At 34.7% G+C, this 12,598-nt stretch overlaps 1 protein-coding gene across 2 annotated transcripts; it reads right to left on the bottom strand.

Annotated features, from left to right (window-relative positions):
• Nucleotides 1-93: 93 nt before the first annotated feature.
• PNKP (Polynucleotide kinase 3'-phosphatase) lies at nucleotides 94-10,975 on the bottom strand. Of its 2 annotated transcripts, none has more exons than XM_071587790.1 (9): nucleotides 10,820-10,975; nucleotides 10,464-10,691; nucleotides 10,128-10,354; nucleotides 9,724-9,882; nucleotides 5,857-6,018; nucleotides 2,494-2,799; nucleotides 943-1,224; nucleotides 422-483; nucleotides 94-231 (listed from the first exon to the last, which is right to left on the bottom strand). In XM_071587790.1, exons 1-9 carry the CDS (start codon nucleotides 10,956-10,958, stop codon nucleotides 108-110), a joined length of 1,689 nt encoding a protein of 562 aa, XP_071443891.1. In that variant the 5' UTR covers nucleotides 10,959-10,975; the 3' UTR covers nucleotides 94-107. The 2 variants fall into 2 exon arrangements, with proteins under 2 accessions (XP_071443891.1, XP_071443892.1); XM_071587791.1 differs by having other exon boundaries at nucleotides 10,464-10,679.
• Between the last annotated feature and the right edge of the window lie 1,623 nt (nucleotides 10,976-12,598).

Here is a 12,598-nt window from a genome sequence, read left to right as displayed (position 1 = left end):
TCCCCATGAAGCAGACCTACCTCAGGGTATTTGTATCGAAAATACTGGGATAAAGTTATATAACTTTCCCCATTATTAAAAGAGCAATTTTTAATGAAAGATTTTGTTTATTTATCAATTAAATACATAGAATACAGTTTTTCCTTTTCCGGGTCATCAAACTTAGGCAGAAATCTCACTTGAACTATTTCTTCAAAACCCTCACTTGTGGTAGGCTCTTCAAATTTTGAGCTGAAATTAAAAGAAATATATATTTTACTAGGTGATATCAATGACTATCAAATAAAGATAAATCATAATATAATATTACATATATTGAATGATGAAGTAGCAGCATAAGCATTAATTAAACATTAAAAATTGATTGGTCTTTCCTCTTAATAACTACAGAAGCATTCAATAGTAAAATATACACACTTACTAGTATGAATTGATTATCATATCGTTGACTTTCACATGTGAAGTGTCGGTTATTTCTCGGAACTGCAAATAAAGACATTTAAAAAGTAATTAGTGGATGATACACAAAACCTTTCACAACACAACTATAGCATCCTACTTCCACCTAAAAGCTCTACAACCACAGTATCGCAGGAGAAGCTTTACAACTTCAATGGACTGAGCTACATTGAACCTTTCCGTGTAATATATATGCATAATTATAAGTGGATATAATAAAAAAACGCCAGCTTATCTTCACCCATGAGGCAATCATGCTGCATTTATTGTTATTAAAAATAATTAACATATGAATCATTAAAATCAGATGTATTAAAAATTTTATTTTGAAGCTATTGCCCATCCAATTCCCAATAAAAGAAATAAAAGAGCCGATATTTTCATAATACAGAGTTGCATTAAAAATTTCCTAACAAGATAAAAACAAACTGCAGAAGAGCCATGGAATATAACTCCAGAAGGACCTTCTTCACATTCACTCACCTTGTTATTATGCTTTGCTTGCTCCTTGGTGGTCGTCATTAGGAAGCACCGGACCGGGACCCCAGCTGACCTCGCAAGGGATATAACTCTTGATCTTGAGGCCTTCTCAGGATGGGTACAGTCAAACACCACTGGCAATCCTGATGATAATTTCACTCTAGCAACAGCTTCACATTTTTCTCTGGTACCAAGTTCATCTCTGCAAACACGTGCATATCCTTCCAAGTAATTTTTGGAGGCATAGCTCTTCCCGGATCCAGGTCCGCCAACCATAACTACCACCTGCAACATCATGGATTTAAGGATGATAAATTAAAGTACGGTCTGAATTTGTGATCCTGAGATTTTCCATGACTTTTCAATTCTGGGATTCAATCGCAATCCTGGACAGAAAATCTCCTCGTATCTCAGGATTCAGTTTCAAGTCATGAAAATTTTTGCTGGGCAAGAAATTTCTTCAACATGCCATATGAAATTTGGCCCTGCTGTGGGTGATATATGTTGACTACAGGAGTTCAACATTCTATCAATTAATATTACTCAACATGTTCTAATAAGTACCTGTATTATGAAAGTACTAAAAATGAGACAACAAGAAAATTTTTCACAACTAGTATATCATTAGTTGAAAATCTTTCTCTAAATCTGAATTTATGAGGATTTTTAAGTGGAAAAAAGTTAAATTCCTTCAATGTTGACTTCAACAAGGCTTCATCAAAACAGATCCAAGGAAATGACATCAGGGGCAGTTTTCTCAAAGGTACAAGTGCTACGAGTAAATTTTAAGTGTTAGTAATATGCCCAGCAGGCCCCAAACACATTCAGGGTTGGTTTCGACAATATTCCCTGTATAGGGAATATTGCCGAACAGTAGCACATCTGAAAGTTTACAAAATACTGCAGTTAAATTTGAAAAATATGAAAGGGCTCATTATTATTTTAAAAAAGGGCACCCTGGTATTTTGCTACATAATCTCAACATTTGAAAAAAGTTACCAGGGTTTATTGATTATGAAATTAGTTCCAGGACTAGATTTCTTGGTGGGTGCATAGTAATGAACCGTTTAATTTATAAATGAAATCAATCTGAATTTAAGTCAATGCATTATAAAGGCAAGTCCCAAGACATAGCCAAATCTCAAAATGTAACTAATGTGAGATCAGGTCCAGAAAGGGGTGAAACATTCAACAACTGCGAGACAACGATCAAATTAAACCATCTGCTATTGCAGACATTTGAGTATTCCATGTTTCCTGTTGTCCTGTATTGTTTTGGAATATGCCATACCATATACAGTATTTATATAAACTCCATTTCTTTTATTTAGACTATGTAATCTGTATATTTCAAGTTAATTCCAAAGTTCATCTATTCAATTTAGGGAAGTAGGTTTTGATGCAGTTCAAGGTTTTTTAAAATTAGAGTTTGAATGTGATGCCACTGTATATAACTGGTCAAAAAATAAAACAGTATAGATCACCAGAAATAAGGCCACGCATATTACGTATTTAATTTTAAAACAGTATATTACATTCAAGTGGAAAACTGACCTCCTTTCTGTTGGAAGCCAAAGCAGGTGATTTACACTGGCGGGCTTCTTCGACAAGAGCTGCAGGATTGAATGAAGGCAGACAGAAAGGCTCAGGAGGTCTATTTAAAAAGTGCTCTTCTGGAGTGAAGAACTTCAACCTAAGATTGAGGGCAAATAATCGATCAGAGCAGGAGAAGTCCTTTTTAGCCTTTTTTGATCCACGGGCTGGTTTGGAATCACTATTATTTTCTCTTCCTCGTCCTGCTGCATCACCAATATACATGTGATCTGCAGGGTTTTCACTTAAAGGCACTCCATTATTCTCCTAGGAAGAGGTAACAAAATTAAAAGTTGCTATAAAAATAGCTGATAAATATATTGCTAAAAAGTTACACTCGAATCACAAGCAATGTCCCCAGAATAAAAATAAAGAAAAACACCTTAATCATTAATCATATAATTTTTTGCAGAGCAAGTGTATATTTTTGGTGCATTTCTCACCTTAAAATCATTTTCAATTGACTCTATTGTATCGAGTATTTTATCCAGGAAAAATATATAAATTGAATACCAAAAAAAACAAAATCTTGAAAGAAAAATAACTGATAAACAATGAGTAGGAGTATAGCAAAAGTGAAATATACAGGTAAAAAGATACTTCTAGTGTTATAAAATAAGAATATGGAAATGCAAGTCAAGGATTTAAAGGATAGTTTAATCACCAAATGGGATAAAGCCAAATCTAATACATAGTTTTAATAGGCATTATTTAAAAATTTTTCATATGAAAGGATTTTAAATATGTATTTTCAAAGATACAATGTTTGCACTGCATAAGTATTCGATGCACAAATTACATTTGACCAGAGTTATTTCCTTAATCCAATAAGTGCCCCAGTTATATTCCAAACACCACTAATGGTTAAAATTCTAAGATTTACTTCTTGAATTTCTCTTTGTTCTCACTCCGTCTTCATTTCATTTTCTTAAGTTCGTATCCCAAATTCCCTTGATTTTTCCTATCTAATGTGATATGACTTCTATCTGTTGAACAAGCCATTTGGCTTAAATTAATGAAAAATATAAATACACTAAATTCAGGGTAAGATGGTAGCTGGTGCATAAGCTGCACCATTTATCCAATGTAGCTCACTTATCAGTCATATATTTCACAAATAAAACACATCATGATCCTCATACTCATAATAAAACAGGAACTTCACCTCATTTTGTAATGATTCAAAGATTCATCAACTAAAGTCAACGGCCAATTTAAAGAGAGCTTTTTCCTTTCCAATTATGAATTTATCTGACTTTTGTCCTTCATTTCTTATTGAGTTTGCCTGGAAAATTGTAAATAAAATTTATTTTACTTAAAGTCAGATGGAAATCTTCACTGACACTTTTATCCACATACATATTTGATCTTAATCATTAACCAGCATACATTGCTGAAAATCTTTCCTTTACTAATACTATAAATACCCATGTCTCATTGACTTATACAAGTAGATATGTTACATGCCTATTTTTAATGACACTATTTTCTCATTTCACGGCATCTATTGTTAGCAGATAGTACACTTCACCTTGAAGAATATTTCCTTTGACACACTTCTTTTCTCACTACATATAATTCTTTTTGGTTCTTCAATTGCTAAGGATTCTGCCTCTTAGATACTCATCTCAACCCCAATTAGCCAGTTTTAAAATTTGGTGTTTGTGGATGATTTCTGGAGGCAATTCCAGCAAAGAAAATATTGTTTTGAAGTTGAATACTTCACTATTGCCATATTTAAGTTCTCAAAAAATAGCAATTTGGTTTTGACAGGAGGAAAGTTTACAATTTCGATCAAAATGTGGATGGGAGGGTAATCACCTGAAATACAAATTGGCATATATGTCATATCACCTTAACTTTTTACATCATAATTTCAAGGGCTGGATTCAGCAACTTTTTATAGCATACATGGTGTGTTCAGAAAGTAAGGTGACTTTTCAAATTTTGTGGGCAACATACATTCGATTTTTGATATTTTTGTTGTGTTGGTACACGTCATAAACATTTTTTTACAGTTTAAATAACATAGCATATTTATTTTGTTATAGACAAAAAAAATGTTGGATGTGTTTTGGTGTGCTCAGCAATTTTATGCTAAAAAAAATGGATCAAAGAATTTGCATCAAATTTTGGGGTAAAAAATGGAATTAAGTACTCCAAAACACTTTAAATGTTGACAATGGCATATGGTGAGTTTGCTCTGAGTAAAAACAATATTTATAAGTGGTACAAGCTCTTCCAAGATGGCCAAGAATATGCCAATGATGAACTTTGCTCTGAATGCCCCAGAACGTCAATGACAGATGAAAGCATAAAAGCAGAGAAGAAAATTGTTTTGCAGAATCGTCTAATCGCTATTAGAGAAGTTGCTGAAGATACTGGCATATTGGTTGGCGCATGCCATGCAATTTTTTCATGTTTTGGGCATGAAACACGTGTCAGCTAAGCTTGTTCCGAAACTACTTAATTTTGACCACCAGAACCATCACATGAGCATTGCTCAAGGGCTGTTGAATGACGTCAATGATGATCATGATTTGCTCAAAAGGATCATAACTGGTGACAAATCATGGGTGTATGGTTATGACATCAAAACCAAAGCCACTGGAAGAACCCAGGAGAACCAAGACCGAAAAAAGCACGCCAAGTTTGATTAAATGTCAAGGTTTTGCTCACTGTTTCCTTCGATTACCGTGGCAAAGTGCATCAGGAGTTATTACCACAACGTAAATAAGGATTTTATGCATTGTCTGCGAGAAGCAATATGAAAAAATGTATGGAATTGTGGACAAACAATTCATGGCTTTTCCGTCACGATAATGCACCTGCTCACTCATCGTTTCTTGTGAGAGATTTTTTGGCCAAAAACAACACCACAATCATGCCTCAGCCACCATATTCACCGGATTTAGCACCCTACGACTTTGTCCTGTGCCCAAAACGGAAGATACCTATGAAAGGACGGAGATTAGCAACAATTAAGGAGATAAAGTCTGCATTGCTGGAAGAGCTCAAGGCTATAACAAAAAGTGCTTATCAGAATTACTTCAAGGATTGGAAAAAGTGTATTAAACAAGTGCATAATATCTGGTGGGGATTACTTTGAAGGGGAAAACTTGAATTTTGAAGAATAAATTACACATATTTTCACAACCATATAAAGTCACCTTACTTTTTGAACACACCTCGTATATGTAATAATGATATACTTTGAATCCCAAAGCTTATGTACCCTTATAGAAGATGGATGAATGTGCTCGGAAGATACGTCAATGTATGAGAACACTGCTGAGGTCTATTATCTCATTTATTTTGACTTACCATATCTTTCAACACATCCCACATTCCTGGGGCTGGCTTCCGATATAACCCACTAGAGGCTATGCATGCAAACAACTGAATGGGCACACCAAGTCGCTGTACAATACATTCCACTTTCCTTTTAAAATCTTCAATCCGCATTTTACCGCTTTCAATGCCAGCCTAAAATATAAAAGGTTACAGGACGTGAGTAAAAAATTCTGAATACTTTATTAAAAGCTTAACATGGAACAAATGGTTTCATCACGCAGGTGAATGCATAAGTGTATTAGACACACCCATTACTCAAGTAATGGGCATGGTTTCTAAATTTACATGGATTATGATTTTTTTTGGAGTTAGTAGCATCGGTAAGATTTATTATCTTGAAAATTTCAATGCAGTCTCAATGAAAAGTTACTTAAAGAATCTTAATTAGTCTGCTTTGAAAATCTCCACAGCAGAAACCTAAACTGTGAATCCTATCCGGATCTCAATTTGAGCCGGTGGGAATGGGGTTTAGGAGGGTTGGTTGATTTGATACAAGGAAGGGGTGTGTGAGTCAGAGGTTTTGGGGCAATGGGCTTTACAGTTTAGTTGAGTCAATTTTTTATCATTTCACGCAGAGGAGCATACTTAAAAATCATCTGCCCTCATTTTTGCCAGCATTGGACAAAATATCACCCTTATTTTGCAATGGAATTCATCACTTTATTTGCCAAAGCATACTCCGGAGTGCACGCATTCTTTCCCCTTTTTAACCTGTAACCATGAGTGTGACTGTCAGTGCATCATTGTCCTTTGCCTATGCATGACACTATCAGAACTACAAAACTACTGAGCAAATAATAGTAATTGGTTAAAGGAATTTAATGGATTCCAAACTCCATATCTAGTGACTTTAACTTGAGGTAAGTACATAGAATCTCATGGAACTGCCTTCCACATGTTCATCCAGGAAGTCCAGAGGGTAATGCATTCACTGCTTTCCCCAAAAGGTTGATGGATTAAACCCACCTGAAGTATGTTTTCTATGTTGTTTTTTAACAGAATTTGTGTGGATATCATGATGTGATGTGAGGTCAACTAAAGTGGCATCTAAAAAATCAATGATAGGGTGAAGCTCTAAACAATCTCTCCTAATAAATAAAATGTAGCAAATTGAAATTTTTATATTGTGAAGCAATATGTAATTTCTGTCGAACATATTGAATGCATCCATTCAAAGTTGATTCTTACCAATAACCATTGCTTTGACAATAATTTCCCTACATTACATAACTGAAGATTTCCCTGAATTCTGAAAATCAATGTCTCTTTCAAGGAAAAAACCCTTGATTTTATTTATGACATGAGTCTCCTATAAACCCCTGCATCCCTTAGAGCTTAGCCTTCAGAGATTATGAATCAATATAATCCTTGATGATAATGCCTGACTGAACATAGAAGGGATTATTTGCAAAGAATTCTTTCCAGCTTTAACCATTCCATAAAATATCCATAGAGTTTGCACATTTTCATTGAGAATAGGCTAATGCCATTCTTTCATGCCTTGCATTTACCAATATGCCCTTACTATAAACAAAAAAAACCAAAGTAATCAACTCAAATGCTGGTTTGATAGTTGATGGCAAAGCTTAACTGATGCTAGACCCAACAGCATATGACATTCAACCATCAGGGTAGGGGCCAGTTCTTTCTCATGTCACCTATGATTTCCCAGGACGATCTGGATTCTCACATTATTCAAACAGCACAAAACTTTTTTGTACTGGTTTTTGGTGAAGAATGCCTAAAATTGACACTGCACATTACATGTGCATAGAAATAACCATAATACATAGCTGTTAGGACATAATTACTGACGATGAGCTGATGAGAAAACAAATGGAGCTTAATTCATAACATGACTTGTTATTATGATCATGACAAGATAATTTATTTTCTATTTCAAATAATAATAATACTTTATTCATTTTGAAAAATGGTACAACCATATTAAATGTCATCAATATACATATTACTTGATATATAAACATAAGTTCTTAAATGTGATGAAGATTGTCACAAAAGAATTCATCAAATGAGTAAAGTGGGTGAGCAAGTAACCAGATATACACCCTATTCTTGAAACTCTGGATTATTTCAGTTGAGTAGGCAGTCCAATTTCAATGAGCAGATAGTTATACCGTAGTATGTCCACATCAAGAAATGTGTTGTAAGTTGATGACACTCAACAATAAGTAGTATTTAAATTCGATTTCCCCTTGTGGTGTAGTTATGGATGTGAGATCTTAATTGGTCAGTTTCTAGATTAACTTTCACACGAATCAGAGACTTAAACATATGTTAACTACAAATTGAGTAGTTTCAGGCGTGATGTGGTGGAAGTCAAACATAATGAATAACTCCTATCCCCTCCTTTGGGAATCCTAAAGGTATATAAGCCTGCACACAACTTCAGTTTGTTACCTGATGATGATGTAATACATTGAAACCCGGTCGTAAAATAAAAAAATTTTATCAAGTGGAAAAGTACTTCGATCAGTTATTCAATATATAAACTAAGTACAGTCATGATTCCATACCAAATAAAAAAGGCTCACAGGAATCGCAAGGTGGTATATTAGCAAGAGAGCAAATAGCTCTCTTTTGCAGTGGCAAAATTTGTTTAATATGTTGGGAATGGCCCCATATCTCAACACCATAATTCAAATGACATTGAGAGAAGGCATGGCAAAGTGTTAAACGATACTCATTTGAAATGAGAAAGTTGAGTTTTCTTAACATATAAACAGCTTTACTCAGTTTATAACAGCTCTGAATGACGTGGGTCTCCAAGTTAAGTTTTGTATCAATATAAATTCCTAGTGTTTTAGCAGTTTCAATTTCAGTTATTTTTTATTTAATACTGCATACAATATGCAGCATATCAGTGCTCTATGTTGATGACACCAATATGAACATTGGTGTCATCAGCATAGAGCACTGGGAGTATGCCAGGCAAGGGATTTAGTCTCCCTCGGAGGATACTGGATTTGATAAGTTTGGGAGATGATACATATCTCCTCCCATTCTTGTATAGTGAAACTAATTGTCTATCACTTGAATACAACTTGATCCATCCATCAAAGGATACACCTCTTATGCAAAAGCTAGTGAGTTTTGAAAATAGTAGTTAATGGTTAGCATGGTCAAAGGCCTTGAAGAAGTCAAAGAAAAGTGCGGCAGATTTAGAAATGCTGTCCAGATCATACAATATTTGATTGACAACTTGATATGAGCCAGTGGAAGTAGATCTTGATTTCCTAAAGCCATGCTGGGAGGTGGATTCTGGGTTTCTGAGTAGAACATTAGCCAATTGTAAAAAACTGTTACAAAAAGTTGATTGCCAAATTGATTTAATAATTAGATTGGCCTATATGAACTCATATTAAGTTTATTACCTTAACCCTTATATAGGGGTATGAATTTGGCTACTTAGAGTGGAGCAGGCTACTCACCAGATTGAAGAGACTCATTTACCAAGAAAAGTAAAGGCTGTTCAATTGCTAGGAAAGATTTTTTATCATTAAGATTGAAATGCCATCTTAGCCTGAGGTGAACTTGTGGTTATTTTAAGTTTCATGGAAGTTCATTTCATCTATCATCTACACAAGAAACTCTTCAATTGAAAAGAAATGAACACACAGTAAATGAATAATAATGTCAATACATAGCCTTTATCTATAACAAAAGATGAATGATATTCCAAAGAGACAAAACCACCGCAAACAGGTACTTATTTGATGTAAAGGATTAGCATGTGCAACAGACATGCAGTTTTTATACAAAATTGAATTGAAAAACTCAAAATAGATCTGACATAAATATGCAGCAATAACATACCTGATTGGTAAATACAACTATTTTGTATCCGCTACTCCACAACTTTTTAAGCTTTCCGGGGACCTCGGTAAAAAGTATTTTCCAATCATCACAGTCTTTAGGGAAAACACGACCAGATTTAGTTGTTATAAGGGTACCGTCCATGTCATACGCAGCAACCTGACAAATTATATAGATATAGGATCTAGATAAAAATGCACAAAAATCGTTTTAATTCGCTATATTATTATTGCCATCCATTACGTTAAGGGTTTTAAAATGATGAATTACTAATCAAGCAACCACTAAAAATAGCTCCCGACAACGCATTGTTGACCTATAGGCCACAACACCGTCTTTAGGAAATAAAAATAATTCTGATTATGAATATTAAAAATATTACCAATAGATTTTCTGACAGTTACCTTCTCTCGTCCCTCCACTCCAGATGACGTAAAAATGAGCATTTTCCCATTGAAAACCTTTCTCCAAACATTCTCCAAAGACGGCTTTCTATTAATTGGGGTCGTTTTAACGGTAGCACTACAAGGTGAAGACTCTTCAATTTCTTGTACTTTGTGTCTTTTGGTTTCACCAAATAAAGATACAGAAGAGTCCGGAGAAGGCGCTCTTTTCTTGGTCGCCATCGTACCTAAGGTTGATAGTAATTCACATAGAATTTTCACAAAATTATATCATAAACGGACATTTCATAATGCTTGAGGTAGCAAGCTTATGGAGATATCACTGCATGTACTCACTGCTTGTAGATGTCATTGTCAGCTTATAATTAGAAGTATCGTCGATGGTCTCAAAATAAATTCTATGAATGTATTTCCCAAGAATAATTTCCACTGTGTCGCCATTCTTCAGATTTTTGGACGATGCCTCTCCTATTCCAGTCAAGGGTTGTCCATTTACTCCCGATGGGTTTGGTCCATTACGTTGAACTTTAACTTCATCTTTGGTGTAGTCAGCTGTTAGGGATACTAGCTCACAGCAAGGTTAAAATATGACAAGATTTTTGGTTACACTACAGTTTAAACATTAGTACTGAAAACATCGTTATATGCCATGAGAGCATCTTGTAAATTTTTAAGGCATATATGTAACTTACGTTGGATCCTAGAGCATTTTTTGTCAGTAATTTTTGTGTCGAGTCCTCTCCCAATAGTAATACGCTGTAAATGCGGTAGAAAAATAGGATCATGCAAGCCATTTTCACATTTTAAATAACATTTTTTAAGGGATTCCATAATACAGCGCCGAAGAAGATATTGCATTTCGTTACGATTTTGTTCAGTGTTTACATTTTAACGGCGGAAAATTTGGATGCCTAGATCACGTATTCGTTTGCTGTCAAAATGGAAAACTGTCACAATGAGTGGACTTTGACATCCTTGCAGTTCAATATAATATTTTGTGTTTTTTAATAGCATATGCGTAGGTTAGTGATGTTAAATATTCCACATTATACAATGTACGGTTCTTTCTAGGATATTCTTAAACTAGAAGATCGACAATCATGTTTCCGGTTTTGTTTTAATCAAAATTAATATAATTTGCAGCATATGCCATTTATAAATTCTTAGGACTAGATGAAAAATGTAAGGGAAGGGTAAATATGCCTCTTTAAACCTGATTCTACTGAAAATCTCACTTCTGCGTTCTTCTTCTCTCACGATTATCTTTGTCATTCCTATGAGATGCGTGTAACTTACCTATGGCACTCTTTACTGGCTCTATTTAATCCAAATTATTTGCGGAATATTCTCATTGGATTTTTGTTCGTATTAGGCAGAGCTTAATTTGGCCTACCTAGGTTTGGGGATTATCAATGTATATCCCCGACTATGGTTCCATTTATTATGCAGGGGCAACGGACTTTTCTTCTTCCTCGCGTAGAAACACTTTTATATCCTTATTTTTAACGTCCTTAATTGTATAATTTCAAATTTACATTTGAATTGCAATACAACTGATTGAACAAATTTGCCCCGTTCAATGAAATACCTAAAACTATGAATAAAAACATTAGGTGAAATTTTCTCTGGCACATTTTGAAAAATATTTTTTTCGGTTCCACATAAGGATCAAGCACTTCCCTCTGCTTTTATTTGTCAGAAATTGTATCAATGAAAGTGACTTTTTCACTGTGGCAGTTAAAGTGAACTTGATTTTAGATATTTGAGTGCCTATTTGTGAAAAATTATATTTCTAGACTGTGCTATTGACTAAGGACGTCCACCGCGATTCATTTCGGTGAGTCATGTTTTTATTCTTAACCCCTAATGTAGAAGACTGTAAGGAACACTTCAAATGTGTATCATGTTAAGCTGCATTCAAGACAACTTATGAGGTGTTCTCTATGCATTCAACTGATTGCCACCGAAACAGTAAAGTTCCAGTAATGGATCAAAATGTGAGCATTTCTCCAAGGCTGGATAAGGGTTCTACTGTCTTTGAGAACCATTCTGCTTCCGGGCTAAGCTTGCTTGGGTCCGGTAATAATGCCATCACCATGGGTGCGAGGAAACCTCTGCCGCTACTGACGAAATCAGTATATGCATATCATTCAGCATAAACAATTTTGATAATACTGTCATACATTGTATATGTAAGTAATACTGCGGCTTGAACTGGTAGGCAAAGCCAAATACTCGAGAATCCGTTTTTGTATCTAGGCAATTGAATTTACGTTTTGTTAACTTGAGGCCTCATTATTCGTTATTTCTCTTGAGGCAAATATCCCATCATGAAAATGCTTTTGTTTTTATTCTCATTCATACATCAATCCATGAAATTGTGTCGTATGTCCATGATCCTTATCATTGTGGCCATATCTATTAGAACGTCATTTTATGTCGATGAAATATGTTATCTGAACCGCGGTTAT

This window comes from Hetaerina americana, unplaced genomic scaffold (assembly GCF_022747635.1).
Source record: "Hetaerina americana unplaced genomic scaffold, ioHetAmer1.1.p SCAF_3, whole genome shotgun sequence".
Taxonomy (NCBI): domain Eukaryota; kingdom Metazoa; phylum Arthropoda; class Insecta; order Odonata; family Calopterygidae; genus Hetaerina; species Hetaerina americana.
This window is presented reverse-complemented; position numbering and strand designations above follow the sequence as displayed.

Coding starts and splice junctions, on each gene's coding strand:
- PNKP (XM_071587790.1), bottom strand. CDS start 10,958: ATGGAATCCCTTAAAAAATGTTATTTAAAATGTGAAAATGGCTTGCAT. Junction 10,355..10,463: donor GACAATGACATCTACAAGCA/GTGAGTACATGC, acceptor TATCAACCTTAG/GTACGATGGCGACCAAGAAA. Junction 1,225..2,493: donor TGGCTTCCAACAGAAAGGAG/GTCAGTTTTCCA, acceptor ATGATGTTGCAG/GTGGTAGTTATGGTTGGCGG.